The sequence below is a fragment of the Chamaea fasciata genome, unplaced genomic scaffold (assembly GCF_029207755.1).
Source record: "Chamaea fasciata isolate MVZ Bird 193981 ecotype frontalis unplaced genomic scaffold, bChaFas1.0.hap1 SCAF_4, whole genome shotgun sequence".
Classification (NCBI taxonomy): domain Eukaryota; kingdom Metazoa; phylum Chordata; class Aves; order Passeriformes; family Sylviidae; genus Chamaea; species Chamaea fasciata.
In genome coordinates, this window is record NW_027094089.1 from 69,168,420 (window position 1) to 69,188,991 (window position 20,572).

The window sequence follows — 20,572 nt, forward strand, 5'->3', positions numbered from 1 at the left end:
AACACTTCCACACTACTCCTAAACCCAACAACAATAGGGCAGAAATTCACTCAGACATGTCTAAATAAGAGACACTGAGCAACATCTGAGAAACAAGAGGGAAAAGGACTTTTTAGGGAGGAGGTTAAGCACTGGTTCATCCTTTTAGGGTGGACAGAACCAGACACATATAATATAAACACTTTCATGCCTGCACAGTGATGGATAGGGGCGGAGGGAGTAACACTGCTCAGGAAAAGCAGCTGGTGGAGCACACTGGAATGTTATGATATTGAATTTACAGAATTTTAATAATTGAATAGCTCAACGACCAGGAGGAGTCTGGGACATAAAAGTGAACACACCATGCTCTCCTGGTATATTCACACAGAAACGTCAACCAGTCAAAAGAGACCAGCATTTCTAAGAACAATGAAACTGGGGACAGAGATGTTTGGCTCATGAGATATGAGAAAACCCAAAAGAGAATGTATAAATAACAGAAAGTGGTTAGTAACGCTTCATGAGGGAAAAAAAGAAAAAAAAGGATATTAAATATTAATACAGGCCTAGGACATTCTGGATCTGTAAGGAAATGTTCTAAAGAGAGTAAGAGGAAAATACTTGGAATGCTATTTAATTCTATCCAAATTCATTCATAAAGAGAAGATTTCTATGAAAAAGGACAGAAAAAAATCCAAGAATTTAAGAAAAGCAGCAGTTTCCTCTGGATATCAACAAATTTGTAAAACCAAGTAAAGATGCACCAAGGAACACCAACAAACAATGTAAGGACAATTAATATTTTAAAATGCTTAAGATAAGTGTAAGGGTGGTATTTAGGAGATTTAGGAACACAATCCCTTCCAAAATTCAACAGGACTCATAATCACCAGCTGACTTGAGTGGCAGGATTGTACATGGCCATGAGTGACAACAGCTTGAAAAGTGGGAAGTGGTGAAGCAGGGTGTCATAAAAGATTGTGAAGATGCACACATTTGTTCACTTTATGCCATGCAGCACTGACCTGGAAGGAAGAGTACGTGGGAGGGTGAAATATTCTGGCAATAAATTAAGCGGAAGGGAGGGGAAGACAGAAAAGACTCAAGAGAGATGCAACTAAACATTCATAAAGAAGCTCAGGGAACCAGACAGTGCAAGTCTTGTCTATTGCATGTTTAAAAATACAGTGTGAGCCTAGTCCTCTACCAAAATTCTAACTTCTGGTTAAGAACCTTTACATTGCCAGAATGTTATGAGTGAGAGATAACAGACACAAGTTTTGTGCCATCACTCACACACTCCAAAAGAAAAAAACATAGAGTAACGAAGTCACAGGAGAACCCTGATAATGAAGGGAAGTCGGCAAAGCAAATGCAGATACAACCAATATGATCAGTGGTATGTTTCCCTCTTTATTGTGTGAAGATGGCAGGTTTTATACACTCTATATAGTTTACAGTTACAGATGTATTCTCATTGGCACACAGCACAGGGAAGAATGCAAACACTTATTGTTTACCAACCCTTTAAGATAGCTACTGTGTCCACACCAAGTACTATACTTGCTAACTACTATAAAACCTTCTGACACTTGCTAACACCTTAAGTTATAATTCTAACTGTGACACGCTCCTGGCACTGAATTTCTATCTGCGCCACAACTCCTACAGGCCTCAATGATGAGGCCTAAAGGCCTCAGCAATGTGGCTCAGCCTGGGTGATTCAACTACAGCTTATCTCCTACAGAGTAATCACAAAGTAAAGAAAATAAAGCCCTGGAATAAAGTCACCATTTAAGGGATTTATACACCACTACTACCTCCCAAAAAAACCACAAAAAACAAGACCAAACCAAAGCAAAAACAACAACCAACCAACAAAAACCTCAAGCAAAACAAAACCAAACCTTGTTGGTGGAATTCACTTCAGCATTATCTCTAAGGACCCCTTCTTCTTCAATCACACCAGATCAGCTTTTGTGAGAAAGATATTACATGTATTTCTAGGCCTCACAAGAGAGCAATGAGAAAGGCACATGAACTATGCAAACTTGTTTATTCAGAAGAGGTGAGAGAAGCCACGTCTGTATTTCTTTATAACCTTCAGTTTCCTCTCAAGTTGTGTGCATACCATAGCTCTGATTGGGACTGAGACAGGATAGAGGCTATGTAGCTTCTTGTGCTAATACCCAAGTAATTTCCAAGCGACATAAATTTCACCTATTAAGGAGAAAATAGTAAGTAACTTCTATATCTGTATCATTTCCACAGAGAGACTGTCACACTGCTGACTTGTGTAAGAATTTTGGCGTTTCATAGTTGAGATCAAGAGTGGCTACCATAGTCTGTAAAAGATGATGCATTTGAAAGCAGCAGGAACTAATTAAGATTTATGGAGGAGCAATATAATTGATGAAATAAGTTATACCACAATATGTCCATAAGAAGAAAAAGATCAGTCCAGGAGATCCCCATGCCCCTCTGTTTTAGAGTATCCAACACCACCAGAAATTCTTATTTGCATGAGCTTTCAAGGCAGGCACAACCCTGCTCTGCTGATGATGTGATTTGGAAGAATCAGTTAGTGTTCAGGAAATGCTTCACCATAACTTCTAGTTATCCCATGTTTTCATCTTCTCTCCCCACAGCAATATTTCATTCCTGGCCTCAACTCAATCTAACTTTCTTGCTCTTTAGGCGACTTGGCTGTTTACTGGTCACATTTAGGCTGCACACCCTCTCACTGTAAAGAGAATTAAATTATATTGCCTAGATACAGGATTGCACTTAAAACCAAGATTTCTGCTACATGTCAAACACTGGGACCTCCATAAACTTACCTATTTTCAATAAAATGCATATAATAAAATGTTTGTCTAGCTATTCCTTATTCTGTTGAACCAAACTCAAACTTCATAAATGGAAAAATAGAAGTGCATTCACAGAAGAGGGGAACACAAACAGAATTGGAAATAGCTTTAGGAAGACACTGATTTAACCCAGCTGCTAAAAGGATTTAGTGGTAACAGTCTCTTTTTGGAATTTAAATGTACAAAGTTCAACTGAGTCTTCACTCAAGACAATAGTCTAATCAATTTTTTTCTTTTTCATCAGTAACCAAATGATCCTCATGACACTGTGTTCTGTGATTTCCTTCTCATTTTTACAGGCAATTCATTGGGTATTTTTCAAATTTCCTTCTCTATATGACCCTGCCACAAACACATGTTTCTCTCACCTAAATGCTCACTCTCCTCTAAGTCTTAAAATGAAGAGGAAAAAAAATCAATTTATCACGCAATACCTATTGGCATTCTACTTTAAAACTGGCCCTAAAATTACAGTGGCAGTATGTGGGTACCAAGGATTCATTCTAACCACAGAGCTCAAGAACCTGAACTTGTATAATTTGTTCTGGAGACCTCCAGCAGACACCTTGACATTATTTTTATTGCAAACAAAAAGTCCTTATCTCTATCACCAGCTCTGAGCTCAGAACACTCCAGGCAGTGTTTTCAAGCTTGTAGTAACAATATTCCTTAAAGAAGAAATAAAACCAGCTACTTAAATGTCAAATCTTGGGCTGTCACCTATGATGATAACACATATCCACTTCAACAGAGCTAAAATGGGCAAAGAAGTTTTACCTCTCTGCCAAGCACCAAATCCCTCCAGCATGTTTTAAATCAATAGGATAAACTGAAGTCCCAGGTGACAGGGAGAGTATCAGTGTGGCCGATAGAGAAGGCTGTGAATATATGGGAATGACAGTCTGCAGAAATGCCCTCTTGCACACCCTTGGTCAAGTCACATCCTGTATCCCTTCATACCAACAGCATCCTTTTTACTCTGTGTTGAGTGATCACAAATTCCCCAGACACACAAGAGATCAGCAGCTACCACTTTGTCCTCAATCCTGAACACGAAAACCAGAGCCAAAAGAAAGTAAAAACCTCAGGAAAAAAAGCCAAAAACAACCCACAACAGGAGTCAGGGTATGCTTCTTTCTTTTCACTGGGGGTGCTATCAGGTAACTTACTTTCTGCTCAGAAGGAACCCAAACGATGTTTCTTGATTCACCCAAACATTTTGTCTTCTCCCAACCCTAGGCAAGCCTTTTAGTGCCACAGCAATCCCAAAGCAGCACAACGGCCAACTCCATACAAGGCTGACACAAACCTTCTCCCAGCTGCATGAGCTCCAGTCTGCAACCTGTTCAATCTCAGCTTTGCCTTCGCCTATTCAGATAAAGCACAAAAACAGCACCAGAAAGAAAGCACAGTGAGCTGACACTCCCCTTAGCAGAGCCAATGATATCTTCCTCTGTTCCACCAGCAACAAAACAGTTCTCAACATGCTGGAGGAAAAGGCCAGAAGCCAAACTATACCCCAGTGGAAGAGAGCTACAGAGGACAAGGTCATCTTCCCCAGTCCCTCAGGACCTTGGAACAGTGAGGAGTTTGTTCAGTTAAAGTAGAGGTGAACAAGCCCTGTGCTTGTTCCACCAGTCCCTGCCAATCTGATGAAGGAGAAAAGTCCTATCTGATCCAGCATCCGGTATTTAGCTTAATACTGACCACAAGGAGTAAGACATACTGACAATTACCACAGAGTTTTAAAAGCACTGTAAGGCAGTGTGGCCACTGTGGGAAGAAGACACAAGCAAAGGCTGAGGGGAAAGCAGGAACTTGCCCTAGGTTAGAGAAAGAGGGAACACAGCTTGGGAAAATAAAAAAAAGCAGCCTGCAGGTAACACAGATTAATGGGATACTTAAGAGTGAGCATGAGGCATCCCTCCCGTGGGGCACAAAAGCAGGGAAACAAGCAGGCAGCTCTTTATAGACCAACTGTAACTACAAAAGCAGAGGCATCCTCTGTTCTGCAGCATGCAGATCACCATCTTGCATCCTTAACGTGGATGCAATCCTTCCAACTCACCTGGCAATTAAAGCAATTAGCTGTTGAAACTCTGCCTGAATTTGCCCTGTAGTCATGGCTGGCTCTCTGCCCTTCCAGTCAAACTGCATGGTCTGAAACTTCAAAAGAGTCTTTGTCCAAGCTCTTCCTTCCAAATAAACCCCAAACCCAGAACTAAATATATTTTGCTCTAATACAAAGTTTTCTGGCTGTGAGGACTGACCATTTTAATTTTCCCCAGACTGCAGCAGCCATAAAACACAAAGACACACAAGAAACAATGACACAGAAACAGCATCAAAGGGGAAGGGACCATCTTAGGAACTTTCTGCCCTGATTGCAACATTAGAAAAATATCCCTTATCAAGAGTAACAGTGCACATAAATAAAAATAAGCAAGTCAGCCACAATCCAAGATATGTATTTAAAAGACTCAACAGCAACAAAACCCAGGAGAACCCCAAAACCAGGGTAGTATGCCTGACCACATAGAAAGCCTGCTTCTAAAAGGTGGAAGGCAGAAGCACGACTCACTGCCACCAGATCAATGGATTTTCTTGAAACGGTGCCTTGCTGCCCATAGTTCCCCCTCATTCTGATAGTGCACAAAATTGCTTTAGCAAAACCTGCCAAAGGCCCGCTGCACCCTTCAGCAGCTCATCTGTAAGGCAGCACAGAAGAAGACACACAGTCTGATTATGCACCATCTACGTTCAAAAAGCACAGGGAAGCATTTACAGTTCTGGAGTAACAGTCCACGAAACAAGACTTAGTCAAGCAGTTTTGTGCCCAGCCTAGCTCTGGCAAAGCATGCAGAGGTATTTATATTTCAGTCTCTAGATGAGGCAAAGTTATTTTCCACTGGCAAAAGCTAAAGTTCAGGGTGAATAAAAGGGAACAGGGCACTGGATGTTTCACTAAGCAGTTTTCAATGCATTTGCTGCTGCAAGTAATTAAATTTATTGAGGATGTTGACATATCATGTACTGGGAGACTCAAGAAGTCTTCTAGTTCTGACCTGGCATGTGTTTTGTGATGTGTGCTGGTTTTAATGGTAGATCCTGTTTGGTTTGCACAACAGTGAAAAACACAACTACTGACCTTCAAAAGCACATAAAAAGTGTGACAGATTAAGAACTGGTGGCCAGTAAAAAGAAATGGTCTTATACCATAGCAGCATGGCTGAGGAGACATTAGAAACCACATCCAGATCTGTTTAGCCATGCACTCTGCTGTTTTATTTTGACAGTTCAATATTCTTAAACACTAAAATTTTAAAAAGCTATAATTTTGAATTAGTGCATGCAGTCATGACAGAAGGAAATTTATGAGGCTCCAAATCTGCCAGCCATATGAATAAAGAGCAGTGCTTTGCTCTACAACATGGTTAGGCCAAAAAGGTTATTTTCAAAAAATAAAGGGTTACTCCAAAAAATCAGTAATAGCAACCAGGGCAATTTAGGGCTTGTATTTCACATGGTCTCAAGAAGCCTTTGCTGTGGTTGAAGGCATAATGTGAAACTGTTTATCTATCTGTTGACTCACTCTGCTTTATAGACTTTATGACAAGGGGTTGAGCTCACGTGTCTCTCCAGTTTGTTAGAGGAGGGCAGATCACCACCTCATAGCCCCTGAACACAGACACACATTTATAACACCACAGGCAGTGTCTATGGCCATGTGCTTTGCCCTTAGCTGATGATCCCTCTGCACACAACTCCTGCTGCTGTTTGTGTTTTCTCATGTTCAGCCACACAGTTTTTGTGTCACTGCCTCACTTGCAGCTCTTTCTTATGGAAAGAGATGGGAGCATTCCAACGTGGTGCTTTGGCAATATAGGTTTAGGGGTTCCGTTGCCTCGCCCTCAACAGGCACAGGGCTGGGAACACTTACCTGTGACACACAGAGCCCCACAGGATGACACCACCATTGAAAAACCCCAAAAAACCCATTCAGGCCAGAGATTAACATGAATGCAAGCTCTTATTCTCGCATAGGCTGAAAGAACACAGAAGCAGATCTTGGCAAAGAGATCCATCCAGTCCTCCTAGCAGTTTGCAGTATTTCAATTTACAATTAACTTTTGCTGCTCAGGTTCTCAGAGCTGTTAAGGAACGTTTTAGTGTAAATCGCAAATAAGTAAATTCAAACAAACAAGCCAAATACTCATGCAAACATATAGCAAATCCCTACCATTTCCTTCTTGCAAGACAAAAAATACCTGTGAACTGTGAGGAGAGCAAAAGAATATTTTACCACAATGGTAATCTCATTGTGTCAACAAGAGCTGGATACTACAAACAATTCAGTGCCCCTATACTATGAACACCAGAAAAACAGCACTCATGACCAGTATTTTCTGTTGAAAATATTTAGGGGTTTTTTTGCGACTGTTTTTAAGAAGAGCACCCACAAACCAAAATATTATCACTCTACACCCCCCAAAAAAACCCACAGAGTGCTTTACTTCTGGTTAGATGAGGATACAGTGAAAACAAGTTCTTTATGTACTAAAATATTGCCCAGCAGGCAAAGAGGAGTACAATAAAAAAGCAGGATCTTTGAGTGATGTATCTGTAAAAAAAAGCCTTCTCTGCTGACTCATCAAGACTGACACCATCACCATTCTACACAAATGCCCTGAGAGAAGCACACATACTCTGAATAATCGTTATTAATTGGACTGAAGAGGTTGTTATGCTTTCTAATGACAGCTGACACCAGAATTACAGTTGGCAAGGATGGGTCTACCCAAAATGTTCAGCGCCTACTCCAGCTTCAGTTCCACGAAAAGTCTATCAGGCACCCCAAAACACCTCTGGAATGTGCAGCTGAGAACTTCAGATAAGTCTGCTGCTACCAGTACCGCACTGAAAGAGATGAGCCACAGAAATCTAAATACATTCACCTCTTTTAATGAATGGATGGATCTAAAAAAACAAAAGGAATGTTCTAAGAAAGGTCCATCAGGGAACAATTTTTGCAGGGAAAAGAAGCATCACAAGCTCCACTGGGTTGCTGTCCCAGAGCAACTCTATTCAGACATGCACTCTGCTATTACAATGCAGTACCCTCCTCACTCTTCTACATTTTTACGGAGCTTAAAAATCAACAAGATGACTTCTGCCAGCTCCTCAATCTCCCCAAGCCACCCTGATGTATTTCCTACTCCAATCACCACATACACAGGCAGGAACAGCTCCTTTCTGCAACCATTTCAATTACACAAGCCTGCTGCACACCTATCAACCTACAAAACAAGTTCCCTAACAATGGGATGCAACCTTTTGTCTGCCTTTCACCCCAGCCCAGGTCCAGTGCTGCATCCCTGGTGAATTAACTTTGATCATGGTTCACACTGCAGGTTATTCATACACACTAACGGAAAAAATACAGCTACTCTACACCATGTGAGCCCTTCTTAACACTCCAGCTGGACATAACTGTGTCTGCATTTCCCATTACTGGGACCAGTATTTCATCTAGTCTTTCACACCACCTGCGACTCACAGCTCTGGGCCACAGACGAATGATTTATTGCCTTCTAAAAACCCAAAAAACATGCAATGACATAATAGCAGCCACCATTAACCTGGTCTGCAGCAAACTCTATAATGTGAAAAAACTACTTAAAGCATGTTATTCCTTCCTCAGGCAATGCTGAGAATGCTAACACTATTATGGTAACACCTGTACTCCAGCTTCCCAGTGGGTGGCTTCTATTATTGTCAAAGTGACTTAACCATTAACCCCATTTTAAGATGATCTAGCTAATTGGGACAAATTTGGCCTCGGTCTCGGGATGTAATACAGATCTAGGTAACAAAGTCAACCCAATGAAATGCTGCTGTTAACAGAGTCATCGTTTTAACTGTTTTGAGACAGAGTTCTTAAAGGCTGCAAAATTGTTCACTACAAAATACAGCAGGTATCCTGAATTTTAACTCCACTAATCAAGAGCCTGAGCTCCTGGGATAAGCAAAATAAAGAAAAAAAGTAACTGAACCATCCTTCCCAAAACTGAGTATTGCCCTTCTGTATCTCTCCACACACCACTGACAAAAGATTGCTAACATACAGAACGGCTAGGACAGACACTGAAAATAATTCTCCACTTCTTAAGTCAGTAATAGAACATTTTATTTTAAAATCAGAAAAAAAAAATAAAAGCAGCAGAACACACCTCAAGATGTGCTCAGGTTGTTGGATTAGCTTAAGCTAGCATTAGCAAAAAACTCAGCAGTTGCACTGTTCCAGACAACCCATTGACAAAAGGTTGTCTGGGAGCAGCTGGTCAAAATCTCTTGTTGAGATTCTGATTCTGACCCAAAAAGTGACTTGCTAAATCACAGAAATATTGTGCTCCCCTCCACCCCCTTAGGTATTTCTATGCTGATTATTTACTTCTTTCAATTCCTTTCAGCTGTTTTCTGAGCTTCTTTCACTCTTTCTCATTTCACTTCTGTTTTTTGGGGGGTTTTGTTGGGTTTTTGGTTTGGTTTTATTTTTTTTTAATGGTTAGAAAAAGTAGGAAAATCCCTCCCATCCTTAGTTCACCAGTATCCAAAGCAAAACAGCAAACAACAGAATTCTTGCTGTTTAGCAGCTAGAACCACTCAAGCTTCTGGAAAAAAACAGTATTTTCCCCTTTTCTAACACACCTTCCATACATTCCAGTTCTCTGAACATCTGCAAATATTCTCCTTCCATGTCAGTGAAACTCATCCAAGAATTAAAGCTGGGGTTTCTTTTTTCCAAAGAAGCTCTTCTCTTAACTGGTAGAAAGTGACACCAAAAGATTCCTCATACGTTACTACTTAAAAAGCCTTGAAGCTTGCTGTAATACCCCACACCACCTCTTCTATTTCTCTTTTTACAGTGTCCCTCCCTCAGCTTCTTTCCAAGCATCTTCTACACACCCCTCCAGCAAAAGGGGATTAACAGCTTTCAAAACAAGCATTGAAAAGGAAACAGTGCTCAGGTTCTCCCTCCTGCAGCTGAATATCTGAAGGTAATTTTGCTGTCCTCTGTACAATAGACAACAACAATTATTACTCTTCCTGTTATTACAGGTTCACATTTTAAACTTAATCATGCGGTTTCATCAAAGTGCTCTGCTCATGAGATTAGATATTAGGAAAAATTTGTTCCCTGTGAGGATAGTGAGGCTCTGGCAGAGGTTTCCCAGAAAAGTTGTGGCTGCTCCATCCCTGGAAGAGTCCAAGGTGAAGTTGGATGGGGCTTGGAGCAACCTGGGATAGCGGAGGGTATCCCTGCCCATGGCAGAGGGGTGAAAGGAGATGATCATCAAGGTTCCCCTTCCAACCCAAACCACTCTCTATGATTCTATGAGTATAAAGGAAAATCAGGAGCATGGATGGAATTTGAAGATCCCTTTCCCACTGGCTATGAGTAGGAATTATGAGTCTGAAATGTAAATCTGTTAGTAAAGCCAGCAGTGACATGTTCCAAAGTCAGTTGGAGCAGTGAGGGAACAAATTAATGTAGTATGAACTGGTGAGGACCTAAAGCAGATCACTTCCTACAACACCGTGTTTACTCTTGGTTTTGATGCAACTTTTGGTTTCCTCTTAATGACTAAATGAAGATGCTTTTGGTGCAAAGCTGCCTGCTGCAATTTGGTTTGCAACAAAAATATTAAGCGGCACCTTAGACAATTAAATTCTTGCTTTGAGGCACCTCTTACCATTAGAGTCCTCCACTTCTTCAGCAGGAGTGTGGTTCTTGGAGGTGTGGTGGGCGTGTGAGGCTGCAAGGTTGACAATGCGGGGTCTTGGTAGTGTCAGTGCTTTCCCATGCACTTTCAAGGAGTGCTCTTTCAGCTGGCTGATTGTCATGGTGGAAAATGAGCAGGAGGAACATTTGTAGGCATGTTCACCTGGGTGAGCGAAATACAGGCAAGTCATCAGCTCACAAAAGAAACAAAATGGGGCCCTCACACTTCTCTTACTGAACTTGGCAGTAAAATTCCCATGGACTCTTCAGCAAAAGACTGATCCCAAAGGAAACAAGCTATGCATGTCTCCTTGTTGGGGCAGTCTGGAGTCTGTGGGTGTAGACACCTGCTTTGGACCAAAGTATCACTTTCTGGCAACTGCAGATCCTTGTACAGTGGCTGATGTTAAGAAAAACAGAGACCAGACTTTCAGCATGCCTGTGTTGCATGGTATGGGAGGAAAACAGACTCTGGGATGAAAATGGAGTTACTTAACCATGGCACTTCCAAATTTGTTTGGGAGCACAGCAACTAGAGATGGTGAAGTAATTTGTTTCTGCATGCAGCACATCCAGCGTCATTGTTAATGAAGCAAGAAGGACAGTACAAAACTCTAAAAAAGGGCCCTCCACAAACAAACAAAAAAAAAAAATGAAAAAAGAGCTTTAAAAAAAGTGTGTGGGGAAGGGTTACAGTTTTTCTTATGAAAAATCTGCCATTAGGCAACATCAATCTTCACGGAAGTGGCAACCAGGTCAAGGCTGATGAACACAGCAATGCCAAGTACAAAAGGGTGTATCTGCCAGGCTGTGTGGAAGTGTGTTATGAGAAAGCACTAAAAGAAGTGGAAGAACAGAAGTAATCCACAGTAGTGGATTTAATTTTGAATACATTCCAAGCCATAGAGACAGCAAACAAGGGGAAACAAATCCTGATACAAGATTTGTTTTGCACTGAGGCATGGAGGCAATTGGAACACAAAGTGAAACTGTCCCAACACAAACAAAGTGATATTATATACAGGTGCCAAGTTATTGTTTTGGAAGTGCCACTTCCATATACAAGAGTAACACTGGCCACATGTGAGTTGTACATAAAGTGCCAAAACTAATACAGGAACGAAATATTCATGAACAGTAACAGAAGTATAAGAGTTCTGGTAATGGATGAAGCATAAAATGTTTTCCACCTCTTGACAAATCCAGCAAAGAAGGTTCTCAAGCAGCACTGTTTCCCACACCAGAAATAAATGAACCAAAAGAGAGTATCAAAATACATGTTTGCAGCCATTCAGAGTAAGCACACCTGAAAGGATTAGCAACCATCCTCCACAAAACTCCCAACTCTGTCTTCCAGAAAAAACATGCTAATTATAAGGACAAAATACAAACTCTTAGAATGCCCTTTTTTGGTGCATCTGAAAAAGAACAGATCACTTGAAGAATCTGAAGTAGTGAAACAAAAAACTGACCTGGGTGCTCTTTCAAGTGACATTCCTCACCTGTGCAAGTTACATACTTCCTTTTTACAAAAAGAAATAAATTTCTTGAGTAGCACACACAATGAGTTGCTCAATGGAACACAATAATTTAAGGACAAAAGATATTCAAAAGTTACAAGATACCAGTGGGATACAGGTATAGACTTTCTTGGCTTTGTCAGTGTAAGAGATTCCTGGGTGACAACATGCACCAACCTTGAACTTAAAAGCACCACAAGACAATAAAGCAAATAAATAAAGGATGATTACATACCAAGCAGCCTAGACACACTAATAAATATGCCCACTATTCATTTCCAAAGGACATCAAGACGTGAAATGATGTCTGATTGCAGAGGAAAAGCTACAGTTTGACCCAACAGAAGTCTTCTGCACTTTTTTTTGATTGCTAGTTTTGTGTCTCACAAAGTGATCCTATTAATACACATACAAATAAATAAATGTAAGCATTTATGTAGTGGGTCTCAACACTTGATATGTACTCAAAGCACTATGTTCCAGATTACACAGAAACTGAACAGGGCCAATGCTCTTATCTTACAATCACCCTTTTCTGCATTTCCAGAGTAACTGCTGATTAAGAAATTAGTAACAGATTCCTCAAAAACACAAGCAAAAAAACCAACCAAAGAACAAAACAAAACAAATAAACAGTCAATCAATCAATCAAACAAACAATCCCTCCAAAAAAACCAACCCAAAAAAAACCAGGTGAAAAAGTTCAGACAAACACAACAGAGAGTCCATTTAGAGAAACTGTAAACTGTTCTGCTCCATGCCAAAGGAGATGGCACACACTGGATGAAAAACAAATGCCAGAAACACTGGTACCAGCTGTCACACAAGAACGGATTTTGTAGTTCACTGAATTTTGATCCATACCCACAAAATGAGGGAGAGAGGCAGACTGAGTAAAACACTTCAGGATTTTATGGACTTTTAAAGATTTCCAGGAGACTTCAAGAAAAATTCAGGAGGACTGAAGTTTTAAATTCTAAATAAATGAATAATGAGACAATTGAAAAAAAAAAAAAAAAGGTAACATAAGAGAGGTTCAGAGAACCACCGCGTTATTGAAAAACTGGGGAGTCTGAGGAAGTCAGACATGCTTGTTCAGTGACACATATTTCTGAATGACTGACTCAAAACACACCAAAGGAAAGCTCTGACTGAAAAACATACAAGCAACTTTTCTATGACTTGACCATTCATTCGGTAGAAATGGGACTGAGGCAGAAACATATCTATAAGCCTTTGGAAACCCTATTACCCAAGACATTGTGCAAGCACTATCTAGGCAACCATGAAATTGTATTCTTGTACAATGCAAAACATGGCTCTTCCAAGGGGTGTCTATCCACTAAACCAACTTCAGAAGCATGAATTCCTAATAAATAAATCAATGAATTACATGAAAAGAAGTGTGAAGTAAATATTAGTTGCATGCTAACTTTGGGTCTAAAAATCTGGCAGGTTCAAACAAGGAGCCCAGCTGTGTAATAGCATAAAGAAAACATTACTTTATGGTTGGTGAAAATAAAGAACCATGGCTCCTCCATACAGGATGTGGGATTTTGTGAACTGGAACTGCTGCATACAGTTAGATTTCCTAGAAGGGACAGAATACCACGGTCTTCCCATACCAAAGGAAGGTGGCAAAAATTAAGCTAATCTATTTTATCCATCCAAGTACAGAAACTGGCACAAGCTCTGTGAAATCAAAAAAAAAAAAAAAAAAAAAACAGAAAACAAAGTATACAAGACTGTCAATCCCTCCTATATTTCTGCAGATGAAAAATGCATTTGGATCAATGGCAACATTTTTTTTTTTTGTATCAGCAGACAGCTACAAATTTCTTACGCCTTTTCTCCCCATTTTTCCACCTTCCTCCTCCACCCCAGAGTGTATGATTTAGAGTAAACAAACAATAGAAAAAGGAACATACTTGTTGTCCTTTTTATCAGAAACTCCTGTTCAACGAGTTTCTACACACAACTTTTTAACTACTGGGCTAGTTTTCAGGTTTTCGGATTGGTCACTGGTCTATTATTTGCAACAGAGTGCATGTTTAGATTGCAAACCAATGGGCAACTTTTCAATGCAGGATGTGTGACGGTGCCAAGAGTCTACAGCCAAGCAATAAAGATGAGGAAATCCTGAGTCTCACTTTTTAATAATCAAAGGTGCAACAATTTCAGGTGACCTACTCTGTGTGACACATCACCATCCCAATTCCTGTTCCCCAGAAGCATGTTTTGCTTGCTTGCTTGTATGGATTCTGTAGTGAAATACAGAGATTTGCAAGACAAATTTCCATGTTTGGTAATGCAATTTTGACATTCTCAGTCTGTTGCACACAGACCTGATCCCAGTGTTCACAGGGCTTGATTTTAACAGGAAAGCCAGCATAAGACTCTACCAAAAACCAAGGTGCTGTTCACAGACTTTTTCCCAGAGTCACCTAAAGCACAAACATAAATAAAAAGAACAAAGCAAAGCTCACTGCCAATTTTGTTATGGCAGTTATGGTATAAGCAATGAAATCCACTTGGAGAAAAGCGTAAATAAGGAAAAAAAATATCATTCATATAAAAGAAAAGAGAAGAAAGAAGTTCCTGAACTACCCATAATTTTAAATCCTTGCCCTTCCCATTACCCAAACTCCCGCTTATCCCAACAGGTTCCATCGGCTGGCCAACCACAACTCTGACCTTTTGAAAAATCTTACCAAGTTTTGGTGACAAAACTCATGGTTCAACCCAGCATCTGTGATCAGCCACAAGAACACACCAGGTCATTTCAGCTGCAAGACTGAGAGGGAAGAACTTACCAGCATGAGCCTTGAGGATATGGGTTTTCAGGCGGCTGTTGTAGGAGGACTTGAAGGGGCAGAGTTTGCAGCGGAATGGCTTGTGGTGTCCGTGGTGCGTCTGCATGTGGCGGTCCAGGCTTGCGAAGAGACAGAAAAGGGAGACAGAAAAGGGTCAGTTGTTTCAGCTGTCCCTTCAGAGGCAAAGCAAAGCACTTTATAGCAACAGCAGAGCAAGTGAAGATCCCTTCTCATACTCTCTTTTCAACAAATTCAACAGGTCTGCTTACACAATAAAGTCAAATCTAGTGTGGAGGAAAGGAGCAGAGCTGACATCAATTCTGTTTATACAGAGAGCAAGCCACCTAAATAAACTTATAGGGCAAGATTAGTATAAATTAAGTTATTCACGATCCAGACTGAAAGGACCAACTGAAGAAACATGAAACACGCAAGCAGCTATTTTCTCATTAAATTATCATTACACAATTTTTCTCCTGCCAAACATTTTTGTGAATATATAAATATACATCCCCTCTTGTCCTGTTGATCATGGGTAAATTTGATTGTTTGTTTGCTTGTTTTTGGGGTTTTTTTTTTATTTTGTTGTTTTGGGGGGTTTTTGTTGCTGTTGTTGTTGTTGGCCAGCTTTACTGAGGAAGCCTACTTTTGGTTATAGCAGCAAAAGCAGATTAGAGATCCTGCTCTGGGGAGAGTGCCAGCAGGCTACAGTTGATGAGTTCCAGGATTAAAAGGCAGCAGTTTCAGAAGCAGCAGTGTAGGAGATCCTACATGAAGCTCAGCAGGAGAAGAAGGGGTGGCAAAGACCAGCCTCTACTTTCTTCAGGGAAAATGGAAGTACCAACAGCCTGAATACTGCAAAGTGATCAAAAAGGGATCAAAAACAATTTGTCCTAACAGCCGAGTAAAGTTTGGAAGAGAAAAAAGAATGTTTCCCACATTTTCTAACAGAAGATCAAATTCATTCTAACTGAGTGAATCCTGCAGAGCTCTGCAGTTCTTACACTGTGGCTGACAGACATGAATTCACTGTCTCTGGGTGGCAGGCAGGTAGTCTGAGCTCAAGCTGTCAACATTTCCAGCACAGCCTCTACTTTGAACACATTTATGCTTTGTGATCTGGTCTTAGCTTGAGTCATCTCAGGCACAGTGATGGAACAACGAGGCAGAGACACTGCAGGAGCTGCAATTTGCCAGAACTGCCCTCCATCCCCCCGCCTCAGTTCTAGATGTATTTCAGGCATAGCTCTTTTTATTTGCCTTAAATTGTCCTGCTCTTTTACAGTGTATCAACATGTAGCTCAAATAGCAGTTGTTCCAGCCCTGCCACACTACACAAGATTTCACGTGATCTTTAGTCCCACACTGACAAGAGCCTGAGCCAGAAAATCCCTGTTTACGAGAGCTAACACTGAAGCCTGTGTATTCAAACATCTGATAACAGCAAAAAAATAGAAAATGAACTTGTATCTCCTCTCAGGGTCACTTCATACAAATACAACCTAGCAGAAATACCGGATGGAGTTTGGGACAGGACAAAATGCACAGGTTTTCTAGAGAAATGGGGGAAAATGCCTCCTATATGAGTTAAGCTTTGAACACTTGCAGTGAATACTTCACAGAACAAAACTTGGTTTAAACAGCCTCCAGGGAATGACATTACTTAACAATTAAAGCAGACTGCCAAAGAGGTGTGTAATACACATTAAGCTATTATAAATATATATACCTTAATGTATTTGACATAACAGTAATTAAAACTATATTCACTACCACAAAGTTTGCCAGCTGTACTCTTCCAAAAGGAGGTTTTAAAGTTTTGGTCAGATTTGGGAGAATAGTGGGCTGTTTAAACATTTGGTTTGGTTTCCTTCACCGACTTCATCTCCCAGGAGAATAATTGCATCAGAAACAAAAATAAAAGAAGAAGCAAACAACTTCAACAACAGAGACCACACCTATTAGCAAGTTAGGTGGTGAGTTCTTCCCTGCCATCCACCACTTTCTGATTTACCCATCCCACAACTTCTGGGACATGACTTATCTTCGGTAGGAAAGAGAGTGACTAGGCACCAAACTCAACAAAAGTCTGATGGTTGAATTAAGTTCACCAGGCAAACAGCAAGCCCTGCAGGAGCTCCCACCACTGTCAGCCTTGCCAAAGCAGGGTGGGATACACCCAGCAGTCCACATCCTTCCCAAATCCCTCTCCTACCCTTGGCTGCTCAATCCTGTGGACCTTTCCAACTGAGGCATCAATTTGCAATGCTGTGGCACCAGCAGAAACCTCATTTTCTTTAACATAAGGAACTAAAGAATGTCTTCTCTTCCACATGCATTTGATTGTGAAAAGGAGAAATCATTACCAAATTTAAGAGTGTTGTGAATGCATGCATCAAATGAGCACCTGGATCTGTTTACTTTTGTTAAAATAGTGAACAAGCAGCTCTATCCCAGAAATTAAGAGGAAACACAGACCTCTGAATCAGGTCCAGGAAACCAGTGGAAAATATATCACAAATCCCATTTTTGGGGGGGACACATATTTTATTATTAAAATAATTTCTAAAAGTAACCAACTTAAAGCTAAGCCAAATCTCAGGGGAACAAATTATAAGAAGTGTGACTATTAATGATGACCATATATCAGACAAGGAAGCAGGACAAGGGAGTCACTCATATAGCACACTGGAATGAATTTGAAATATTTGTGGACTGAAACTGAATGCCATAATTAAGAAAAAAATCTGATTTAAGGTATATTTATGACACTAACAATAATGTTTTAACATTAGAAACAAAAACTCAACCCACAAAGAGCTGTAGTAATTACAAACAAGGTAGTTATATGCAGCAGAAGTTTCTTAAATACAGAAGATTAAGTTTTCTCTTCTTGGTTTGTTAAGTCTCATGCATTTGACAAAAGTGAGTAAGTGGGGGGCACTGCTTGCCTACTGAAATAATCCTTATTCTTTGGCTTGCATGCTTCTCTTCTACATGCAAAAAAGAGGACTAACATGAATTCAAGAAGACATAAAGGTGCAATCTTTAACAAACAGCCAATCATAATGGCCAATGATTTTGCAGTGTGGAAAATACATAAATGCCATGAGAAAAGCATGGCTCAACGTCAAGTAAAGCGAGCTCTTCTTCAATGTCAGCCCACAAACACAGCACTGCTAGCTGTTGGTTCTTTAGGAAACAAAAAAACTTAAAAGCCACAACTTACTTGTGCCTGAAAGCAGAGACAAAGGAGCAATACTGGCAGCTGTACTTGTCTTCCCGGGTAAACATGGCCAGAGCCAAGTGACTCCTCTCGTGAGATCGCAGACCCTGCATAGACATCAAAACCCGGTCACACTGGCTGCAGTAGTAGCCCCCAGGCCTGGCTTCATCTTCCAGGGATGCTCCATATTCAGCTTCTGTAAATTCCACAATGCCAGGGTCTTTGGCTCCCTCAAAACCCTCCATCAAAGTTGTGTTTGAAGGATCTTCAGCTTCCTGCTAAAAAACACATATCCCCCCAAAGCCATCAATTCTCTCTCCCTTCGGCCCCTCAGTCTTTCCCCTGTGTTCATCAGAACGTCCAGGCTTCCCACTGCATTATTTCTCCAAACATATCCTTAGATAAACTCCACATCAATGGCTTTCTGAAAAAAAAAAAGACCTATTCTTGGGAGGGAAAAACATAATTATATTATATACATGCATGCATATCTAAAAAAAACAAAAGGATCTCATTCCTTGATCAAGTTTGTGTCAGATCATGCAAAAAGACAAGAAACCTATCTTTCAATGATTTTGGTCTGAATCTTCTAAACCTGATCACATAATAATTGGTAAGTTACAGAGAAGTTAATTTTATTTTGTTCTAGTTGACTGTAGCTATTCTGCAGACTAATACAGGTATCTACTCTTCAGTAGACTTTGTCCATCAGTGTCAAACTCTCAAGAAACAAGCTGGCACACTAAGACTTAAAACCCTCTAAAAATACAGAGCAAACAGAAAAAGTCCTTTTTTTTAAACTCTCTTTCATAATTTTCCTTTCCTATTTTGAACCAGAGCATGCATTTGTGCAGCTATTTAAATGCCCTGTAAGAGGCATATCCAGCACATTCTTTAGGCCATGGCTTTCAGCTTTTGATCCCTGATGCAAGATTTTATTTACTCAAAAGAAAGCACTGACCCTATACGAGCATCACTTGAGAAGTGAGAAGAGCGAAAGGACTCTTAGGAGGAAAGCATCTGAATCCGTCAGGAGTACCAGGTAAGAAGGTAAGGAAAGGTCAATGGCAGGGCAATGAAAGCTCTCTCAGGTAGCATGAGAGGCTGTGGAGGACACGGCTTCCCCACAAAAAGCAGATTATGTAACCAAAAAGGCCTATCACTCAGGCAGCAGGAGCCTTTGACAAGAGCTAGTTCCCACAGCCTTGGTGCACTTTCACTTCCCCTGCCAATGAACATTCTGGAAATCAGACTTTGGAACATCGCTTGTCCTTGGAGATGTCATTGGAGGTACCCCTTTCCACAGGGAGAAAAGAACAACACGTTTGCACCTAATCACCTGAAGAGGCTCACTGGCTCTGCTGGCCACTGAATGTTTTGTTTGCAGCCGGCACGCAAATTCCATGTGGAAAGGAGTAGCACAAGCAGCTTGCATATGCACACTTCCTCTTCCTAAAATAAAAATCATATATATATATAGAAAAAAACAAAACAAACAGCTCCTGCTGAGCTTAACTAAGCAGAAACCTAGGCCATAAAGTAGCTGACAGAAAGTTTCCCGCTCATAAACCAAGTCTTTTGGTCATCAACAACATCAAGTCCTTTGTGGCTGAGAAGAAATGAGAATTAAAGAGTCTTCGTGTCCCTGGATTGAGAGTGAAAAAAAGTTAAAACATCTTGAAATGAACCAAATGCACTTCAGAAACCTAGTGTTACATTAAAACATCATGCTGAATCGGAATGCCCAGTTCAAAGCCCATTCAACTTTAAAAGAGCCCTCCACAGGTTATCAGCAAGGCCTTTATTTTAAACAATGCAAGTAGTTTCAGTCACTTCCAGTCACCTTTAAGGAATTCTTACCTTTACAGTGGCCGACACAGAAGAGACATTCCCATACTGGACATGCTTGCGGAGGTGATTACAGATAGCTCGAAGTGTTGGATGGACTTCCACACAAAATTTGCATTTGTAGCCAACCACCTTCCTCTCCTTGAGTTTCGAAACATCTTCCAAGTGTCCAAAAGCCTGTTGGAGCACACAAGCATAAATCACTGACGCAGGTTTTGTCACCTCATTTTTAGGAGCACAGACCAGACTTTAGACCTGATGTTACACTCGATGTCCGGTCTTGCAGAACTGCAAGGTCAATATCTGTTGAGATCATTAATTCCTACAAAGTGGACAAGATATCTATGCAGAAGAAACATTCAGTTTATGCCTAACAGTGGTCCTCTAGAAGACCATTTCAGTTAGGCCTGAAACTGTGCCTCCTCCTCCACAACCCCGTAATTTCCCCAACTTCTGTGCAAAGCTTTTTGCGTGCAAGTGTATTTTTTCAAACTCAAGCAGAGGGAAGAGGGAAGGTGGGCAAGAAATGG

The 20,572-nt window shown here is 40.6% G+C and overlaps 1 protein-coding gene across 5 annotated transcripts in view; it reads right to left on the reverse strand.

The window, feature by feature from the left end:
- ZNF462 (zinc finger protein 462) overlaps nucleotides 1–20,572 on the reverse strand; it is a 91,217-nt gene that overhangs the window by 24,439 nt on the left and 46,206 nt on the right. For 3 of the 5 annotated variants that reach the window (XM_066181878.1, XM_066181877.1, XM_066181879.1), the window contains exons 4-7: nucleotides 20,055–20,219; nucleotides 18,198–18,472; nucleotides 14,969–15,087; nucleotides 10,607–10,798 (exon numbers count right to left, since the gene is read on the reverse strand). In XM_066181878.1, the coding sequence (XP_066037975.1) occupies nucleotides 10,607–10,798; nucleotides 14,969–15,087; nucleotides 18,198–18,472; nucleotides 20,055–20,219 (751 nt within the window). The remainder of the gene's footprint in view (nucleotides 1–10,606; nucleotides 10,799–14,968; nucleotides 15,088–18,197; nucleotides 18,473–20,054; nucleotides 20,220–20,572) is intronic. The other 2 variants (XM_066181881.1, XM_066181882.1) reach the window with 2 other exon arrangements.